Consider the following 18,026-nt stretch of genomic DNA (forward strand, 5'->3'; position numbering starts at 1 on the left):
TTTTCTTATTCTATATTTGCAGGCAGCAGGGACAGGAATGGCAGGGCGGTGGTCGAGGTCCATGGTGACAGGAAGGAGTGGATGTCCCCTCTTGTGTCAGCAGAAAGCATTTGTGAATTGCTGCTGTACTTACACTCCATACCAAGGTACAGCAGACAAGTCACATACTGTCCTTAATAATTATCTCCTAAACGGTGTGTGAGTTACTGGAAAATGGTTTCAAGCCCTTTGTTTTTCAGCCGAGAGGAATGAAAACTGGATTGCACCATCATGCAGTGACACATTTAGCCACAAGAGGGCTGCAGAACATCATTTAGAAATACTTCCAGCATATTTATTTATTTATTTTTACAAAAGAGAGGCATTGCATTCCAGCCACACAGTGTTGTGTTGTTAGTTTATAACCTTTTCTCTGCAATATATATTTTTTAAGTTTAGTCATCCATATCCAACCCATGAGAGCATCTAGTAATGACCAACATTTCCGGTGTTTCCACACAACTGTCTTTCATAAAGAACTTTAACAGCATCACTTGTTAACACTGGGTTTATTGCTGACTTTTAAGATTCAAAAGCTCTTTCTCTTGCTATTTTGACCGTCCAGTGTCTGCAGCAAAGAGACATACCACAGCAGTCTGCTGCAGCCAGACCAGCTGCCAGCAGTCTAGTATGTAGTGTCTTGCCAGAATTAGCAGTCTTGTCTCATGTAAGCTCACACAAAATAGTTTGCCTGCTCAAAAAGAAGCCCTTAAAAGTGGTATGTGAATACCTCCTCAGCATGCTATCAAATCCTACAGAAACTTTTAAGCTACCCATTCTTTTTAGGTCAGGTCTGTGGCAACAGATGAAGACCTAAACCAAAGTCGGTCCTCGAGGGCCGGCATCCTGCACGTTTTAGTTCTCTCCCTGGTGGTAGCAACAACCTTTTCAGCATGTCAGTGTTCTTCTTTGGCCTTCTAATTAGCCATCATTTGATCCAGGTGCATTAAACCAGGGAGAGAACTGAAACATGCAGGACTTTTTTGGCACTACTGACCTAAACTATGCAGGATAATGAGTCTTGAGGACCAGGATTGGGAAACACTGCTGTAGCGCTAGGCTAACATTAGCGTGCTAACATGATTTTCATCTGGCACATTGATAATTTGGCCTGTCAATTCATTCTGAGTAGATACAACTTACATGAAATGTAATTTGACTTCTTCCTCTTCTTTGATTTAATTGTCATAAAGCAGCACACGTCTTTCTCTCTCTCTCTCCAACACCTAGAGTCCTGGATATCTGATTGACCAAAGTAGAATAGGTCACATAGCATGGTGAGAGTGGAAAAGATTCAGATTCAACGCAGGGAAATCACATGGCATCATTAAACTAATGCATACAAATGAGCACAAAAATAGGTGTGACATCATCAGGCCCACAACAGGTAACAGGAAGTAAGTTTTCGCAGGGACTTCCAACCCAATAATAATAATAATAATAATCCCTAGAATGGGACTGAGAGATCCTATAGTTGTTTTTTGAGCAGGTTCTTGTCAGACGGAAATAAGAAAAGGAATGCAAAAATTTAGAGTAGCTCAAGCCTGCAGTGAGAATTCACAAAAATGGATACTGTGTCAAGCTCTGGTGTGCTTTAACGTGATGCAATGTTTTCATAGAAAGGACGTCCGAGAGCTGGGAATGACTCTGGTGATTAATGGCAGGAAGAAGCCGCCTCCGCTTCACCTCTACAAGGCTCTACTGATGGCGCAGGTTAAAACATGAAAACTGCACGCACACGCTCACAAAGCCGTCTGATAAGATTCATAGTCCTGGGAAGGCATTTTCTGCCAAAGCCCCTGTCTGATTTTCTACATAGATACAGGATCTGAGGGTGAAGGGTGTTTACTCCCGGTTTAAATGTGCTATAAAGCTATAAACTTTGCATGTACTGTGGTTTAATGTAAAGATTATGTCATGTCTAAATATCTTAAACAATACAGTAATGCTCTGTGAATGCAAATCATATTCTCCCTATATGTTTTGTGTTTGACTTTTCGCCTGCCGTAACAGGAGCAAGCCCTCCACGCTGTTCACAGCATCGTCATGGTGATCGACAAGGACAGCAGTCCCCGGCCGGAGAAGCAGCCGGGTCTGCAGGTCAGAGGTCACAGCAACTTTCACTTCCCATCAGTTTCTTTCAAAGTTTTAGTCAGATAAAAGATGAATCATACTTCCTCAAAGTCTTTGTGTTTTTTTTTTTTTGTTTATTTAATAGATGGATGTTGTCACTTCGACGAGAGCTCTCAGCAAAACAGTGGAAGCTCCCCAGCTGACCTCTGACCTGGGAGGGACGTTTGCCTACAATCACAAGGACTGGGTGCAGTTCCATCAGGTATTTTATTTCCAGCCACAAAGTTTCCCTTCGAAACTCATCAGGACTGGTTAACCTCAGTTTATCTGAAGAAAATTTTGATCACACTAAAACAAAGGTCAAATCATTTTTAGATACCTTTATTTGCTACTAATCTAACATTAAAATGCCACCAGAGTAACAGATAAGAGGATGCAACATGTCCTTTCACTTTCTGATGTTTTTAGATCAAGAAACTAAAACGTCACCCTGTTCGCCTTTGCAAATTAACTCAAGCTCACTTAAATTAAATTGAAAGTTGTTTTTGTTTGTTTGTCTGTTTGTTTGTTTGTTTGTTTGTTTGTTTTTTAAATTTAGGTCTGGACTTTGACTGGGCCACAGGCTTTGATCGAAACCATTTTATTGTATCTCGGAGTGTGTTTCGAATCCCATTTTAAACTTTACCACAGTTTCATTCCTGAGCTGTCTGGGTTGATCTTTGGTCTTCTTGATTCTGTTTTTTTTAAGCAAATTTTCATCTCTCTGAGAACTTAGAGCAGGTTTATTCATAGTGGGAATACGTTGCCTCATTTTTGGTTGTCTCATGTAAGCTCACACACTGACTGAACCTCTGCAAGGTTCAGACAGTGTGAATATTTTTGTGAGGTGCTTCACATCATTAGATGTGATCAAATGTACAACATCATCACTCTGCATAAACAAAGCTCGCGCCGTATAAACATTTGCAGCAGCACAAACGTCTTGGTGCTCACATGTTTACAGAGGCTCTGCTCGCATTTTTGATCTGGACAATTTATTGTACTTCACTTGAACCAATGAATGCTCCAGCTTCCCGCTTTGCATGAGATTACAAATCTAAACAGAAGGGAATTCATAAAGTCTTCCTCTGGCAGTTTTAGATCGACAACACCTGGCCTGAAAGTTGTTTGACGCAGCATGAAATGTAGAGACTAGATAACGATGTGGTGTTAAATATTCGACAGCTGGTAGTTTGCATGAGGATCTATGTAAAGACACGGAGCATTTTTTTTTTATTAACAGCATCCGATTAGTAATAAAGCATAGAGAAAATCAAACTCATAAATATTATTTCAGATGACTGAGTGAAGTTTTTAATGTAGCTTCAGAAGATATTTGTGTGAATATTTTCTGTGGTTGCAAATTTCACATACGAGTGCACATTTTCTTCTGCCTCCAACTTTCTTTGACATCATTTGTGGATCACATTTCTGTGGTTTCGTTGTGCACAAGAGAAACCTGCGACTTTGCATTGACACTCACCTGTCTCACTTTGGGTATTACACGGGGTTGGAGCCTTAGATTCAACAAGGTAACAAAGAATTATTTCTCATCTTCGCTATACAGAGATTTCGGTACAAATAGACATGAGAAAATCACAAAGTTGTTGCAGAATTGTTTGCTTCACAATCACGATGAAAATCTTTAGTTCCTGTTCCAGTTCTTGACACAAAGAGAGGTTCTCTGTGTGGTCGTCTGCTGCTCATTAAAAGTGTTCAGTCTGTACCTAAACAGCATGTTTGAGACCTCCTCCCTGACATGCCGTAAGCTTTGGGTGATAAACAGAACTTGTTTATTATTGGATCTTATACGATTGGTCTTTGAGTGCCATCTTTATAGTTACACATCATGTTTCTGCCTTTTATTTAATTCGTTTCAGAAGCACGTACCTTTCATGGCAAACCTGCGAGGGGCCAACAGCTTGTTACATCGGGCCATCAAGAGAGTGGACAGAAGGAAACAAATGGACTCTGCCGAGGTCGGACAGGTTCGCGGTGTAAAAGACGCTGTTAGTTTTTCCATCCGGTCTCACGTTTTGACCGCCCGCTTTCTGGTTCCTGCAGGAGGTTCAAGAGAGCATTCAGGAGCAGAGGGTTCTGATGAAGGAGGTTCTGGAAGATGACAGACTGGTGACTCTGCAAAAGGAAGGAGGAACGTTACTGGCGAGGATGAAGAAAGAGGAATTCAGATTTCTGCAGTCTGAGGACTATAGGTACGAGAGTGAACTTTTGACTTCTTGTTTGGCAGGTTGTCAAAATCTATATGCTGCAATAAAGGAACCTCAAACGGCAAAGCTACAGACTTTTCTCAGTTACAGTATTCGAGCTTGTGCACATGCTGTCTTGTTCGTAAAATTTCCTACATCTGACCAAAATCTTAGTCACGCTTTTTCATTCAATGATTGATTCGAGAGTCGACGTTTAAATTGCTCAACATGGGCAAAGACGAACAAAGGAGAAGCTGCTATATGTTAAGGCCCATTTCTACACACTCACAGAGTTCTGAGGAAATAGTGGATGTAGAAATGCTGACTATGTGGATTCATCTCTGTGGGTATATTTCCATATGGAGCGTACTACTTTACACCACTTTAAAGGGCATCATTGTACTGGTTTTAAAGCTTTGCCGTTTGGTTCCTGCCTGTAGCTTAAAAGAAATATTCATTTCCATGTCAGAAGTTTAGAAATTTGTGACTAAGTGAAAGGTGAGGGAGTGAGTGAGTGAGTGAGTACCTCACACAGGCGAAAAGCCACAAAATGCTGTACAATTAAAAAGAAAAAAAAACTAAACAAAACAAAGAAAACATATTTTTGTGTTCAATAAAACATATCCTTTTAAGCCTCAAAAGTCACTTACTAGTGAACAGACAGGAAGCCGAAAAAACTAATATCAAGTATTTCATTAAGTTAGCTCAGACACTGTGTAAAGAATCCTACTTTTTACGTTTTGGGCATTTTAATCAACTTCATGTTCAGGTTTCTTTTGTGTTTTCAATTTCTGTCCAGAGATGCTTTGGAGTTGGCGACGAGTCTTTACAACCAAGTGGAGGAGAAGCTCCACATGTTGGTGATGAAATCAAATGAGTCGCTGCAACACCTGGAGAACCTGCTCAGGCACAGAGACACGGAGGCCAAAATCATCTCGGTAACTCCAGTTTTCTCTTTCTTTCTTTGGAATTGTGCTTCTAAAAATCCACTAAAAATCCACATTAGTGGAAATTTCCAGACATGAAGCTCGTACAGAACTGTTTCTTTCATACACCATGTGTTTTAGCAGTCAAGTTGTAAGGCAGCTTCTCTTAACTCCTGCTTTGCTTCTTCCAGGAGGGGTTGTGGTTCAGTACAGAGGGGGAGCAGATTCTGAAGAAGTCTTACTCAACAGATGACACACTGGTGGGCAGCGAAAAGACCGTGGAAGACTTCAATCTGTTTCTCACTAAATCCAAGGTACACTAACACACCAAGAAGAATGCTGTCCAGTTACAATCAGCCATATTTGAATGCACATTTTTCTCTTTAAAGCACAAGGGGAATTAATTGAAGGGCATGGTAAAAGTATTCACACTCCTTTCACCTTTTTTTTTTACATTTTGTTGCATTAGAGCCACAAACTTCAATGTATTTTATTGAAATGTTATGTAACAGGCTTGCGCAGAAGAGTGCTTAAATGTGAAGTGTAAAGAAATTAAATGAGCTTTTCACATTTTTTTTTTCCAAATGAAAATGTGACAACCACTGCTTGAATCGGTATTCACAACCATGTCATGCTGCTGTTGGGTCTGTAAAACTTTTGATGTATGTCACTAGCAGTTTTGCAGATGTAGAAAGAGTGCCTCAGCCTGGGGAAGGGGGCTGGGATTAAGTGGGCAGCACTTTTTTCTTTTTAGTTCTTGTCTGCGTTATTCTAACACATGGATATGATTTGAGCTAAACCGTTGTACCTCTGGTGGTATGCTTAGGGTCATTATTCAGCTGAAAGATGGAGCTCTCCCCTTTTCAAGTCTTTCTTTTTAGCATTAATTGTTTTTTCTGTCTTGTTTTGTTTTGTTTTGTTTTTTGCCAAATTTCTCTGCATTTAGTTTCATCCATCTACTGCAACATGTCTTGTGGCAAACTGGAAGTGGGGCTTCGTCCAGTGATTGTTTTCATCCCAGTAGAAGGAAAAACATCCCCAAAGGATGATGCTGGAATCACCGGCTATTAGATACGAGAGAGGCTGACAAAAGGCATACTTTCAGATTTTAGTATGTAGTTATAGTAGGGGTGGTGTGTGCAGGGGGGTGTTCCTTGTAAGTTTTAATACAACAAATAAGTAATTGAATACCATATATGCTTTCGATTATACTTCAAAGTTATGCGCTACGTTGTTCATGTTATAAAAATCCTAACAAAATACATTGAGGTTTGTGGTTGCTAGGTGGAAAATATGAAAATACTACAGGAAAATGAATACATTTGCTTCCCTTGATGCTATGTGATTTGTCCCAGGACAAACAACGGTATGCCTTGATGCTCATCAAGGAGGCGGAGGAGATCATTGGCACCACTAACTCGAGTCCTGCTGCTGAGATTTTTCGGACACTGGTCGGCACTTTTAAATCGAACGTAGAAGACTTTGTGTTGCGGGCGGAACAAAGGCAGAAAGATTTAATGTCAGTCGTGCATTTGTTCAGGTTTTGTAAACAGGTTTGTAGCTTTATAAATCTTTAGTATATTTCTTTGTATATTTCTTCTCACTGGGCCTCTGCAAAACTTTACCAGTTTTGTTTCATATTTACAGGCAACAGACTGGGCTAAAGAATGCCGTAGCCTTTTGGATCAGGTCGAAGGAGGATGTTGCTCATCTCAGACCCTAAACACACTTCAAATGCAAAGAGAGAGATTAGCCGGTGAATTTTCCGCCCCACACTTCCAGGCTCTGAGGGCTAAGGCCTGTGCCATGGGAGTAGAGGCCTCCGGGATGCTGAGAGCCTGGAATGCAGCCTGGATCCAGAGCCAGGAAGTCAAGCAGCGTCTTGACGAGATGCAGGAGAAGCACAAAGGCGCAGAAAAAAACCCGACCCAGCAGACCACAGCTGCAAACCCTCTGGGGGAGCAGGAAGAAAAGGAGAGGGAGGGGAGAAGGAATGAGCCGGGGGAGGCTCGGAGCGCACACATCCCACAGCAGAGCACTCACGTGGACGTCGTCAGCACTGCGAAATGTCAGGGAGAAGCCGTCTCCGCGGCATTCTCAAAGCACAACTGTGAATCTGACCTCAGCATTAAGAAAGAATTACTTGAAGCACAACGCAAAAACTCAGAGAATACTTCTGCTTTCTCACAAACTGGTGATTTTCACGCAGCGAGCCAATGCAAGTCGAAAGAGCACCACAGCATTGCAGATCTCAGCAGTGCAGAAAGAAGGGATTTCCCGGCCCATCAGACTCTGGGTCGGTCTCTGAGCGAGGGCTCGTATGAGACGAGTATCTCTGGCTTCTTCCCTCCAAGTCACAAACACTGCCACGGCAGGAAACACTCCCTGGATCAGAATCTGCAGCCCACCCAAAAGCTGCAGACTTTACATCAGGAGGGCGTACAGCCAGACAACCTGAGCTGTGAGTCGAAAAGAGACGGTAAACAAGGGGAGGGGAAGGACGGTACCATCCCCACCCGAAGTCCGGAGGATTTAAGGACTTCAGAGACATTACTCACACCAGCAGAAAGCAACATTTTGTAAGTAATCCTCCCTTCTTCGGTTTCTAAAGGAAACTGGAGGACTGGAAATGAAAAACAGCAAATGCAATCACATAGACTCATATTCAGTAAATTAGAATATCATTTAAAAGTTTATTTATTTCAGTAACTTAATCCACTAAATAAAGCACATCACATATAAACACACAGACTGCTTTCAAGCCTTTATTTCCGTAAAATCATAGTTTTCCACCTTAGAGTTGAAATTAAATGTTCTAATTGAATTGTTTTTTTAAATGACACATTCAGTTTTTTGTGCTGTCTGACAAGGTTGTTGGACCAAGAAGACTGGGCGTTTAGATGTTTTGGTGAACGTCTGATATGTTAAATGTCAACATCTGACTCATTTACTTTTAGGCAACACCTCAAGCAGAAGTCTGGTTTATTCCTGGGTACAATTTTCAGATGTTATGTTTATTCATTGAAGCTGTTCAAACTAGTCAAGTGAAAGACTTGGAGTTTTGTCCTGTGGTCTCTGGAAACAGAAATGAATCAGTTTTGATCGTAATCAATCAAGCAATCAATCAAATTTTATTTGTATAGCACATTTCAGCAGCGAGGCAGTTCAAAGTGCTTTACATCATAAACGCACAAAAATCAAAAGCTGAAACGTTATATTTTTCCAAGTGTCATCATTACACATCAAACTGGTGGTTGGTGTTTCATTTATTATGGTACAAAAGCAACTATAAACAGTCTTGATTTTTAAGGCACTCAGTGTTTCGCTTTACAGTTTTCTGGAAGTTTGTTCCAGATTTGTGGTGCATGGAAGCTGAATGCTGCTTCTCCATGTTTGGTTCTGGTTCTGGGGATGCAGAGCAGAACCAGAACCAGAAGACCTGAGAGGTCTGGTGGGTCGATACAACAACAACAGATCTTTAATGCATTGTGGTGCTAAACCGTTTTGTGTTTTATAAACTAGCAGTATTTTAAAGTCTATTCTCTGACCTACAGGGAACTTTAGCACTGGGTGATGTGCTCTATCCTCCCCTATGTGACAATAATAACAGATTTGGGGGAAGAAGAGGGAAATTTTCAAAACAAAATATCATCTCAACAGTATGTTGCTTACAATATTAGCAACATTGTAAGTTGCTAACTTACAATGTTGTAACAATGTTGTATCAATTGTACTATTGTATCCATTGTATCCCCCATTGTATCCCCCCAAAATATAGTAACTCAGAATAAGATTCAATGAAAAATATTGACAGTAGTATTAATGTTTTGTATCAGCCCCATATTTTTTCCACACTGGTCTGGGTGGTAGCGTCTTGTTTTTTTGGGTGTTTTGCTGCAGGAGGGATTGGTAATGATTTTTTTCTTTTTTTCCAATTGAGATTAGATCACATCATGATGAATGAATGTTGTGTGGAAATGTTGAAGCAACATCAGCCATGAAGTTGATGTTTGGGTGCAAATACTTTGCCAACTGGACAATGTCCCTAAGCAACTGATCAGATTATTTACAAAGTGGCTTAAGGACAATAAAGTCAATGTTTTGGAAGGGCCATCACAAAAACCAGCTCTACGAAATGCTCTGAAAAAAGTATTAAAACCTCTTAGTTTGGACAAGTAAAAAAAGTAATAATAAAAAAAATAAAAAAATAAAAAGGCTCATTATTCTGGCATTCAGCAAGTAAAAATATTTGATTTATCCTAATTGATCTAATCAAATGTCAGACAATGAGGAAACCTGTTGTGTCCTTTCTGTGCCGGTGTGTGGTTTCAGCTGCAAAGATGTAAAAGAAATATTCGCATGGATCAAAGGAAGAAATTATGTGGTACGCATAGCTAATGAAAAGCACAATTTTATAAAATCAGTAACTTTGCATTTTTCATTTCCTCCTCTTGGAACAGGAAAGTCCAGAAGATCTTGGAGGAGCTCCTGTCCACAGAGCGGGAGTATGTCAAAGCTCTGGGTTACGTCAGAGAGCACTACTTTCCCGAGCTGGAGAGAGCAGACGTCCCGCAGGACCTCCGGGGCCAGAGGGGCAGCATTTTCGGGAATTTGGAAAAGCTCCACGACTTTCACCGCCACTATTTCTCGGACGAATTGGAGAGCTGCGTGAAGGAGCCGTACAGAGTCGGGCGCTGCTTTTTGCGTCATGTGAGCTCCTGAACTGCTTCCTGAATTGCTTTCCTTTGCACCGTGTGCAGCTAAGATCCCATTTATTACGACCCTAATCAAGATTTTGTCTGAGCCAGCTGTAATTTGGCAGATTTGATTCAGTGTAGAGTCACGATTTTTCAGTTCTGACCTTAAATTTGGATAATTGACCGTAATCAGTTCCAGTGAAAACCATTCCAGATGTTTCATAGCTGAAGAACTGAGAATACGTCTGCTGCTTCCAAACATGTCTGTGTTTTTTTTTTAACAATTTAAACGAGTAAATTTCTTAACAGAACGGGAGTAAGTGTTTGACTAACAGAAGTGCGACATATTGTTCTCAAAAATGCTTTGCGTTTTACATTCTGACACAAGTTAGTTTTAAAGGTGATGATGATTGATGGTGTTCATTTGTTCCCTTTTTTCAGAGAGAGAGTTTTGCTTTGTATGCCCTTTACAGCAAAAACAAACCTCAGTCTGACTCTCTTCTTACCAATCATGGAAAAAGTTTTTTTAAGGTGAGAACCCGTTTTTTTTCTTGATTCCAAAAATAATTTTGTTATTTTCTGTAGCAGGGAAGAAAACATGAAAGTTATTTTATCCCTTAGCCTGGTTTATATGTTGTCACTTCCTGGAACTTATTGGTATTTTCTTAGATAATCCAAAACAAAAGCGGTGCACGATTTTGAAGTTGAAGGAAAATTACGCCAGGTTTTACAAAATACTAATCTGACAGTTGTGTTGTCCATTTGCATTAAACCCGACTGAGTTGATACTTTTGCTACATTTTCAGTTGCACATCTATGACTCTGCAAAAATATTGGCTGAAATGTGTTCCATATTTATTTCCAAAATAGCTCAGACTCAGGCAGATTGGATGGTTAGCAACAGTGAATGGCTGTTTTCGAGTCTTGAATTCAATTTTGAACTTTGGGCAGTTCTAAAGCATGAGGGCGCTTTGACCGAAACGTTGCAGCTGTTTTCTCCATTCATGTTCTTACATGGTTTTTGTTGGAACATTCGTTTGTTGTTCTTCTGCTGTGCACTATGTTTTGTTGGTGTATCACCAAAAAGAGTGCACACCATTGGGGTCTTTAGCTGTAAAATGATTAAACTAAATAAAATGAACAGGTAAGAAAATTGTTGCAAAGCACTGTATAAAGATTCAAACCATTTACATCATAACTTCATAAGTTTACTTTATGGGTTTAAACTGACTGATAGACTGAGTTTTAACCCACTTAAAACAAATACATGTATAACTCGATTGTCAGTAAATTCAACCCAACAACCTTCATTCACCATTTCGTACCACATCTGCACTCTAACCACAATGTTGCTTTGTTTCTGTTGCGTCATTCAGCAAAAGCAGCTAAAGCTGGGGGATAAAATGGACTTATGGTCCTACTTGCTGAAGCCTGTGCAGCGCATCAGTAAGTACAGCTTGCTGCTGCAGGACGTGATGAGGGAGTGTGGACCGGAGCAAACGAAAGAGGTCGCCGAGATCAAGGCAGCTCTGGAAGTCATCCACTTCCAGCTTCGCCACGGCAACAATCTGCTGGCCATGGACGCCATCCGCCAATGTGATGTAAGCAGGGAAGCGGTGGTCATTTAATTTAGCGTCAAAACAATATCAAGCAAGATTAAAGTTTTGTATTTCCTTTATGTGCTTTTAAAATCACACTCAGCGAACACAGCAACAAATACAAGATGGAGAATTCCAGACGCGAATCCGTTCCCTGTGGTGTTGGGCAATTTTACAGCACTTAGTGATGCATTGGCATCACTACACTTTAAGACGCAAGAAGGCGACTATATTGATAATATGAAAATTCATCTTTCATTGGTTTGGTGAGGTTAGTTATCCTGACATGTACAGGGAGGGAGGTGAGTTAGAAACAATGACAGATCATCAATCTCTCCTGAACTTTTCCCCGATCTTTGCTGTGTGGCGTATGATGAAGCTCCATTATCTGGTGAGCAACAGCGGCAGGAATGGAGCTGAACCTAAAGGAATGCCGTTATTTCTTTAATGGCAAACAGACGCTCTGTGTCAGAGATAATAAGAAACCTCTAGGGTTTTTTATGCTGACTTCTGTCCATTTTAACCTTTCAGGCGCAATCGCTGATATTCCAGCAGAGACTGCATAGTAAACGAAATGAAGCTTCCTTTGAAAAACTGTTTTCACTTTAAATGACCACACGTCCTCTTGTGTGTGCTCAGGTCAATCTGAAAGAGCAAGGTCAGTTGATACGCCAGGATGAGTTCTTGGTAACTTTCAGGAAGAAGAAATGTCTCCGTCACATTTTCCTCTTTCAAGACCTCGTTCTCTTCAGCAAGACCAGACAGACGGATGTGGGAAATGACACATACATCTACAAACAGTCCTTCAAGGTAACCATTTAGTTCAGCACGTCCATTCACAAACATGACCCTGCAGAAAAAAACACAAAAACAAAAAAAAAAAAACACATTTAGAAAGTTCAAGATTTAGAAACACTTCCTGACATTCTGACAAGGAGCATTTATGTAACGGATAAAATTGACTAAGCTGATCAGATGCATCTTCAACAACTGTCCCTTTTTTATTTTAACTTAATGATAATGATCCCTTAAAGATTTCTGAATAAACTTTAAACAACAAAAATAAACAAATAAAACTGACAGAAAAATGCAATGTTTTTGTTCCTTTTTCTGTCTCTTCCTTTCTACACAAAGAAAGGAAACATTTTACGCACGTTTGGTGTTTCCTCCTGCTCCTGGAACTGCCTTGCTGCGTTTGGAGCACCGATCTTAAAGAAACCATGTTGTCCTTCTCTTGCATTCAGACGTCTGACATCGGCATGACGCAGAACAGCGGTGACAGCGGCTTGTGTTTCGAGATCTGGTTCCGAAAGAGGAAAAGCCAAGACACATACACACTGCAAGCTGGATGCCGGGAAGCGAAGGAGGCCTGGACCAAAGACCTTGAGCGGATCCTGTGGGAGCAGGCCATACACAATAGAGGTACAAATATAAACGCACTTTGATTCGCAAAGCGATTCTATATGGGGAATTCATTTAGTAAGAGTTGTAGTATTAGCCACATGCATTGAAACTCCTTTTTGTATCAGTAAAAATCTTTAAACATTTTCTTGAAGTTGCTTAACATCACACTGAAAATTTCTGAAACAAATCAACCTTTCATATAAAACCCTCAATAAGTATTGAGAGATCCAGGTTTATGAATTTGTTGTTTTAAACTAACATACTTGTGGCTCATTTATTGCCACGTTTCTTCAGTATTTTGTACAACTCCATTCTGCGAATGGGACTGTATATAGTCTTTCTAAACGACATTTCATAAGGCTGCAGAAAACAGAAACAGGGATATTTGGCCATTTCCCATTGTACAATATATCTGGGGACTGACGCTGAGAGCTGCAGGTCACTAATGGTGAGGTTTGAAGAAATTTTTTTAATACTCTTCTGCTCATGGTGTGAAAAGATAAATACAGCTCTTTATCCAGCTTAGTGGCTAGAGTTGGGCAAGAGTTGGGGCAGACTCTGGAAAAGTCACGTTTCTATCACAGAACAAAAAAAAAAAAACAGAAACTTCCTAGAAAGATTTTATTAAAAGATCTCATTTATATCAATTTTAAGGAATTGTTGGGAACATAAATGTTTTTGCATGTCAAACAGTTTGTATTTTTAGAATTTTGTTTTAATGAGATCATACATCTGCAAGTCAGTGTACATTTATTTCAGTGGTTTTACAATTGCAGTTTTTATGAGATAAAGTTACGCTTCCTTATTAGTTTTAAATCTTTGTCCATTCACATTTGTCTTGTCTGTTCAGAGGTCCGTATGCAGGAGAGAGTCTTCCTGGGTATTGGAAACAAACCCTTCATGGACATCCAGCCCAGCGAAGCGGCTATCAGTGACAGAGCTGTAAACTATGTTCTGTTAGGAAGGGGTGAGCTTTTTTTTTTAATCATAACCAGGTTTATACGTCTGGTCATCCTGCCGCTGATGAAAACATAATTTCCATTGTCCCTGCAGAAAACAAGGCGCTGTCCTCGTTGGGGTCGTCGGCCTCACAGGGTGGGCTTCTGGAGGGACGACCGAAATCTGTTGGTTCAGGCAGCAGCTCCTCTTCCTCCTCTTCCTCTGGTCGCGGTTCCATGCCCCCTATTGAATTTGTTGGTGGTGGTCCAAAGCGAAGGGTGGTCTCAGAGGGGCTTGTGGGATACGTATCGCCTCCTGGATCTCTAGAAGAGGATGAAATGTACCGGGAGAATGGAAATCAGAACTTATTATGTGAGTGAAAATTTGAAGAAAGCAGGATTCACATTTCCTTTACAACATTAGCAATCTTAATATCTGGATTATTACTTCTAGTACAAAGGCAAGGATTTTCCTTTGCACAACTTGTTTCTGTCATGGTAGAAGGTTTTGCTAACCCCAAAGTAAAACCAATGGGGTCGTTGAACTCCTCCACGTGTTTCTCCGTCCTCCAGTGGACAGCTCCGAGTCGTCGGGAGAGAGCGTGAGCGGTTTCAGCAGTTGCAGTCACAGCTGCCGCTCCGCTGCGGGAGAGATGGACGACAGCTCTTCTGTCTGCGCCTCAATCATCACCTTGAAAGAAGTCGGATCTGCTCGTTCCATCGAAGCTTTGTCCGTTTCCCAAAGCCCAGACGCTCTGCAAGAATCTGCAGTGAGCAGCCCATCACCAGCAGCACCCAGGATGAAACTCCAGCAGCAGCATCAGACCGAGGATCTGCCTGACAGCAAGGTGTGACGCCTTTAACTTACTCTGCAGATGGTTTAAAACAATACAATGAAATGCATTTGCCTGCAGTGTCTATATTGTTAAATGCACAGTTTAAAAGATGGCGTAATTAAAATTTAATTATGAATCTTTCAGGCTGAAAGCACAAGCGCTGGAAAGTCTACAGAGGTTTGATCTGTGAGATGCGGTACAGTTTAAAGTAAGTATAGCATAGAAATGATACTTGAAACTGCTGTCACACCGTCCCCTGTCTTGACAAGTGTGTTGGTGTATTCAACAAAATGCTGCTTTGGTTTGAAGGAGAGGAAATTAAGTCTGTTTATGTGTAGTTTACTATGTATATTCTGATGGATGTAAAATATGTATTGTTTTACTTTTGCTTTGACGTTGCCGTCACATTGAAACTATTTTAATTATATAAGCATCAGCTGACCCAAGAGGTCAATTAATGTGTCGCTAAAGTGATCAAATAGCAGCACAGAGAGCCGCCAGCTGATTGGATTTGGCTTCTGTTGATGATCCAGACACGAGAAAATCTTTATCAGCTGAATCCTTTGACTCTTCAAAACACTAAAAAATCTTCTCTGGAGATCAAATTGTTGCCACTGGAACACAAACGACAGGAATTAAACTATTATTTGCACTTTAAATTTTACATAAATAAATAATTTTTTTTGGTTGTATTTTTTATGTTTCATTTTTCTCCAGAAGTTAAAAACAAATAAACGCTCACTGAAGGTCTTCAGCCCTGAATAAAGTTGTTTTTGCTGCACCCATGAGCCTTGGAAGTTGGATCCAGGAAGGACTTTACACCTCACCGCAAGATGGAGAACCAGTGGGAACCGTTAATTATTGTACTCAGTGATCAGGTTAACCACTATTACTATTACGGATGACAAATAAGTATTTCTTTGTGTTTTATTCATTCACGCACTAAAGGGATGCGTTCACAAATAGATGTTGGACACTGTTATATATCCAACTGATTTAACGAGATACAAAGCAATGGACGCAATTTATTTACTACTGCAACTTTTATGCTTTATAAGTGTACCAATCGTTTTGCATTTGGAGCTTGGGTTAGTGTGTAACCTCAAATATTTGAGTTGGAAGTTCGACTTCAGAGGATGTTCCAGTTGACTTGCAAGTCCATGTGGAGCATACCATCGTTTCCAGCTGTTTCTATATTCTGTTAAAAGTTTGTAAATAGTTTTTTTATATATATATAAAAGCATTTTTTTTTATATCACCACTGAAGCAATCACTTAGAAATGTATCTTAATTAATCTGAGAGAAATTTGATTTTGAAATGCATACAGTATGACTTTACATAAAATAAAGCCATGTGATTTCTAGTTGTTCTAATTAGATATGTTTAGATGTAGATCATAAAATTAATGCAACCAGGTTATCGTATTGCAGTGCTGCAGTTGCTTGCACAGTGGCTTGAAAACATGTAATAGTAAAAAAAAAGTCTTGTTTGTGTAATAATTCTGTTGGCATAAATATTATAACTTGGTCTTTAACATTTTATATAAAATTGCTTTTATTTTGAAAGTATTTCCATTTTCAGCCCATTTAAACTGCATTACTAGTAGGTAGTGCATAATGTGTTGGCTTTTTATATCACAAAAAATATTCCCACAAAGTTTTTTGTGTTTGCATTTCAGTGTTTTGTAATAAAAATAACATTTTTGTATCAGCCTGGGTTGAGTCTCTTTATTTTTTCAGTTTCAACATGAACAATAATTAATAGGGATGTAATGACATTTTGTGACGTTGAAACACTCCAGAAATTTCTCTTAAGTCATGACTTAAGAGAAATTGTGCTGTCAGTTTCCTACTTTATTTCCTACTTCATTTGTCTGATACGAAATTGTATTTGATGACATAAAAACTTTAAGTGTGACAAAGTTAAAAACAGAAGAAATAAGAAATCTAAAATGCTTTTCACATCCCTGTGTTGTTATGAGCCCATTGCAAGAAGTTTAGTGCTTTAAGTTTGAGATGTTGTTTATACATTTGAGACATTTGAAATAAGTAATTTTTCAATGTCCCTATTGTGTTGGTAGACCTGACAAAAAGACATCATAGACTGACATTTGGTATAAAACATACTGAAGAAGCATTTATTCTATTAAAAAAATAAAACAAACAGGAAGGATCTTTTATGCAATTTTTGGAATTAAGACCTTTGAATTAGAGAAACATGCTAATCACATTCTATAGATTAGTAAAACATGGACTGGAATATTCTACACTTATTACAGATTTAAGAAAAAACAAGAAGCAGTTTATGGTTTGCAAAACATTTTCTCTATTTTAGTCCAACAACTAGGTGTATATAATGAAATATAGATGTAAATCAAGGTGTATAGATTCAAAAAGACATTTTGAGTGATTCAGGAAACTCATAGACGGCCTTATTGATGAGAGGATCAATATGGCAGACAGCTTGAGTTGACTGCAAAATTGTATTATTAGTAGTATCAATCCATATACAATAAAATATCTTTAGACTTATGATCTCATTAAACAAGAGAGACCATATTATCTACTTCAAAGCATCAGCACATTCATGACAGCAAAATAATGGGAATTATTGGTTTTCCCACAAATATCTTCTAAATCTGGTGCTGTGAGAATAATGCTCCATTAAATGTAAAAAAGAAGTTTTGACAATGTCTGATGTAGTCGGTCAGTGCCTTGTAATAATATTCAAACTCCTTAAACTTTTTCACAATTTGTCAAATTAGAACCACATATTTTAGTGAATGATGTTTATTATTTAATGTGGTAGAACACAATGCATAAATAAAAGGGGAAAAAAAACTACTAACACAAATCATAAATGAATTATTGAATCACAATGCCTTATGTTGGCATATCACAGAAAATCTCAAGAAAAAATATTGTTCAAGGGATATGAATAAATACATGTGCATATTTCCAAATTATCTCTGTTTTTCTTTTTGCGTTCTGTAAATTTCATGAGCAATCCAGATCATCCAAGTAACAGAAAACAAAATCCTCACTGTCTTATTTTGGTCTGATCTTTGGTCTTCTTGACATTCCTCAGCATAAAGGCCAACTTTAAGGCCAAAATGCTCACACAGAGAGCAAAACACATACTTTACATACCTTACACATACTCACATGAAAAAGAAAAATAATGCGCTGCACAATCCTCAGAAGAAACTATTTTTACTTATTGAACATGTTTTGCAAATGAAGTGAAGGAATGTTTTCATGTTTGCTTT

At 39.3% G+C, this 18,026-nt stretch overlaps 1 protein-coding gene across 4 annotated transcripts in view; it reads left to right on the top strand.

Annotated features, from left to right (window-relative positions):
* quob (quattro b) overlaps window positions 1-16,465 on the top strand; it is a 35,202-nt gene extending 18,737 nt beyond the window's left edge. For 2 of the 4 annotated variants that reach the window (XM_017305027.1, XM_017305029.1), the window contains exons 5-24: window positions 23-146; window positions 1,659-1,752; window positions 2,053-2,139; window positions 2,258-2,374; window positions 4,032-4,139; window positions 4,216-4,364; window positions 5,158-5,296; window positions 5,476-5,598; window positions 6,640-6,837; window positions 6,932-7,863; window positions 9,745-9,994; window positions 10,423-10,512; window positions 11,358-11,582; window positions 12,219-12,389; window positions 12,824-13,001; window positions 13,834-13,950; window positions 14,037-14,294; window positions 14,495-14,769; window positions 14,902-14,965; window positions 15,475-16,465. In XM_017305027.1, coding sequence (XP_017160516.1) covers window positions 23-146; window positions 1,659-1,752; window positions 2,053-2,139; window positions 2,258-2,374; window positions 4,032-4,139; window positions 4,216-4,364; window positions 5,158-5,296; window positions 5,476-5,598; window positions 6,640-6,837; window positions 6,932-7,863; window positions 9,745-9,994; window positions 10,423-10,512; window positions 11,358-11,582; window positions 12,219-12,389; window positions 12,824-13,001; window positions 13,834-13,950; window positions 14,037-14,294; window positions 14,495-14,769; window positions 14,902-14,940 — 3,674 coding nt within the window. In that variant the 3' untranslated portion in view covers window positions 14,941-14,965; window positions 15,475-16,465. The remainder of the gene's footprint in view (window positions 1-22; window positions 147-1,658; window positions 1,753-2,052; window positions 2,140-2,257; window positions 2,375-4,031; window positions 4,140-4,215; window positions 4,365-5,157; window positions 5,297-5,475; window positions 5,599-6,639; window positions 6,838-6,931; window positions 7,864-9,744; window positions 9,995-10,422; window positions 10,513-11,357; window positions 11,583-12,218; window positions 12,390-12,823; window positions 13,002-13,833; window positions 13,951-14,036; window positions 14,295-14,494; window positions 14,770-14,901; window positions 14,966-15,474) is intronic. The other 2 variants (XM_017305028.1, XM_008409362.2) reach the window with 2 other exon arrangements.
* The last annotated feature ends 1,561 nt before the right edge of the window (window positions 16,466-18,026 follow it).

The sequence above is a fragment of the Poecilia reticulata genome, linkage group LG5 (assembly GCF_000633615.1).
Source record: "Poecilia reticulata strain Guanapo linkage group LG5, Guppy_female_1.0+MT, whole genome shotgun sequence".
In the NCBI taxonomy this organism is placed as follows: domain Eukaryota; kingdom Metazoa; phylum Chordata; class Actinopteri; order Cyprinodontiformes; family Poeciliidae; genus Poecilia; species Poecilia reticulata.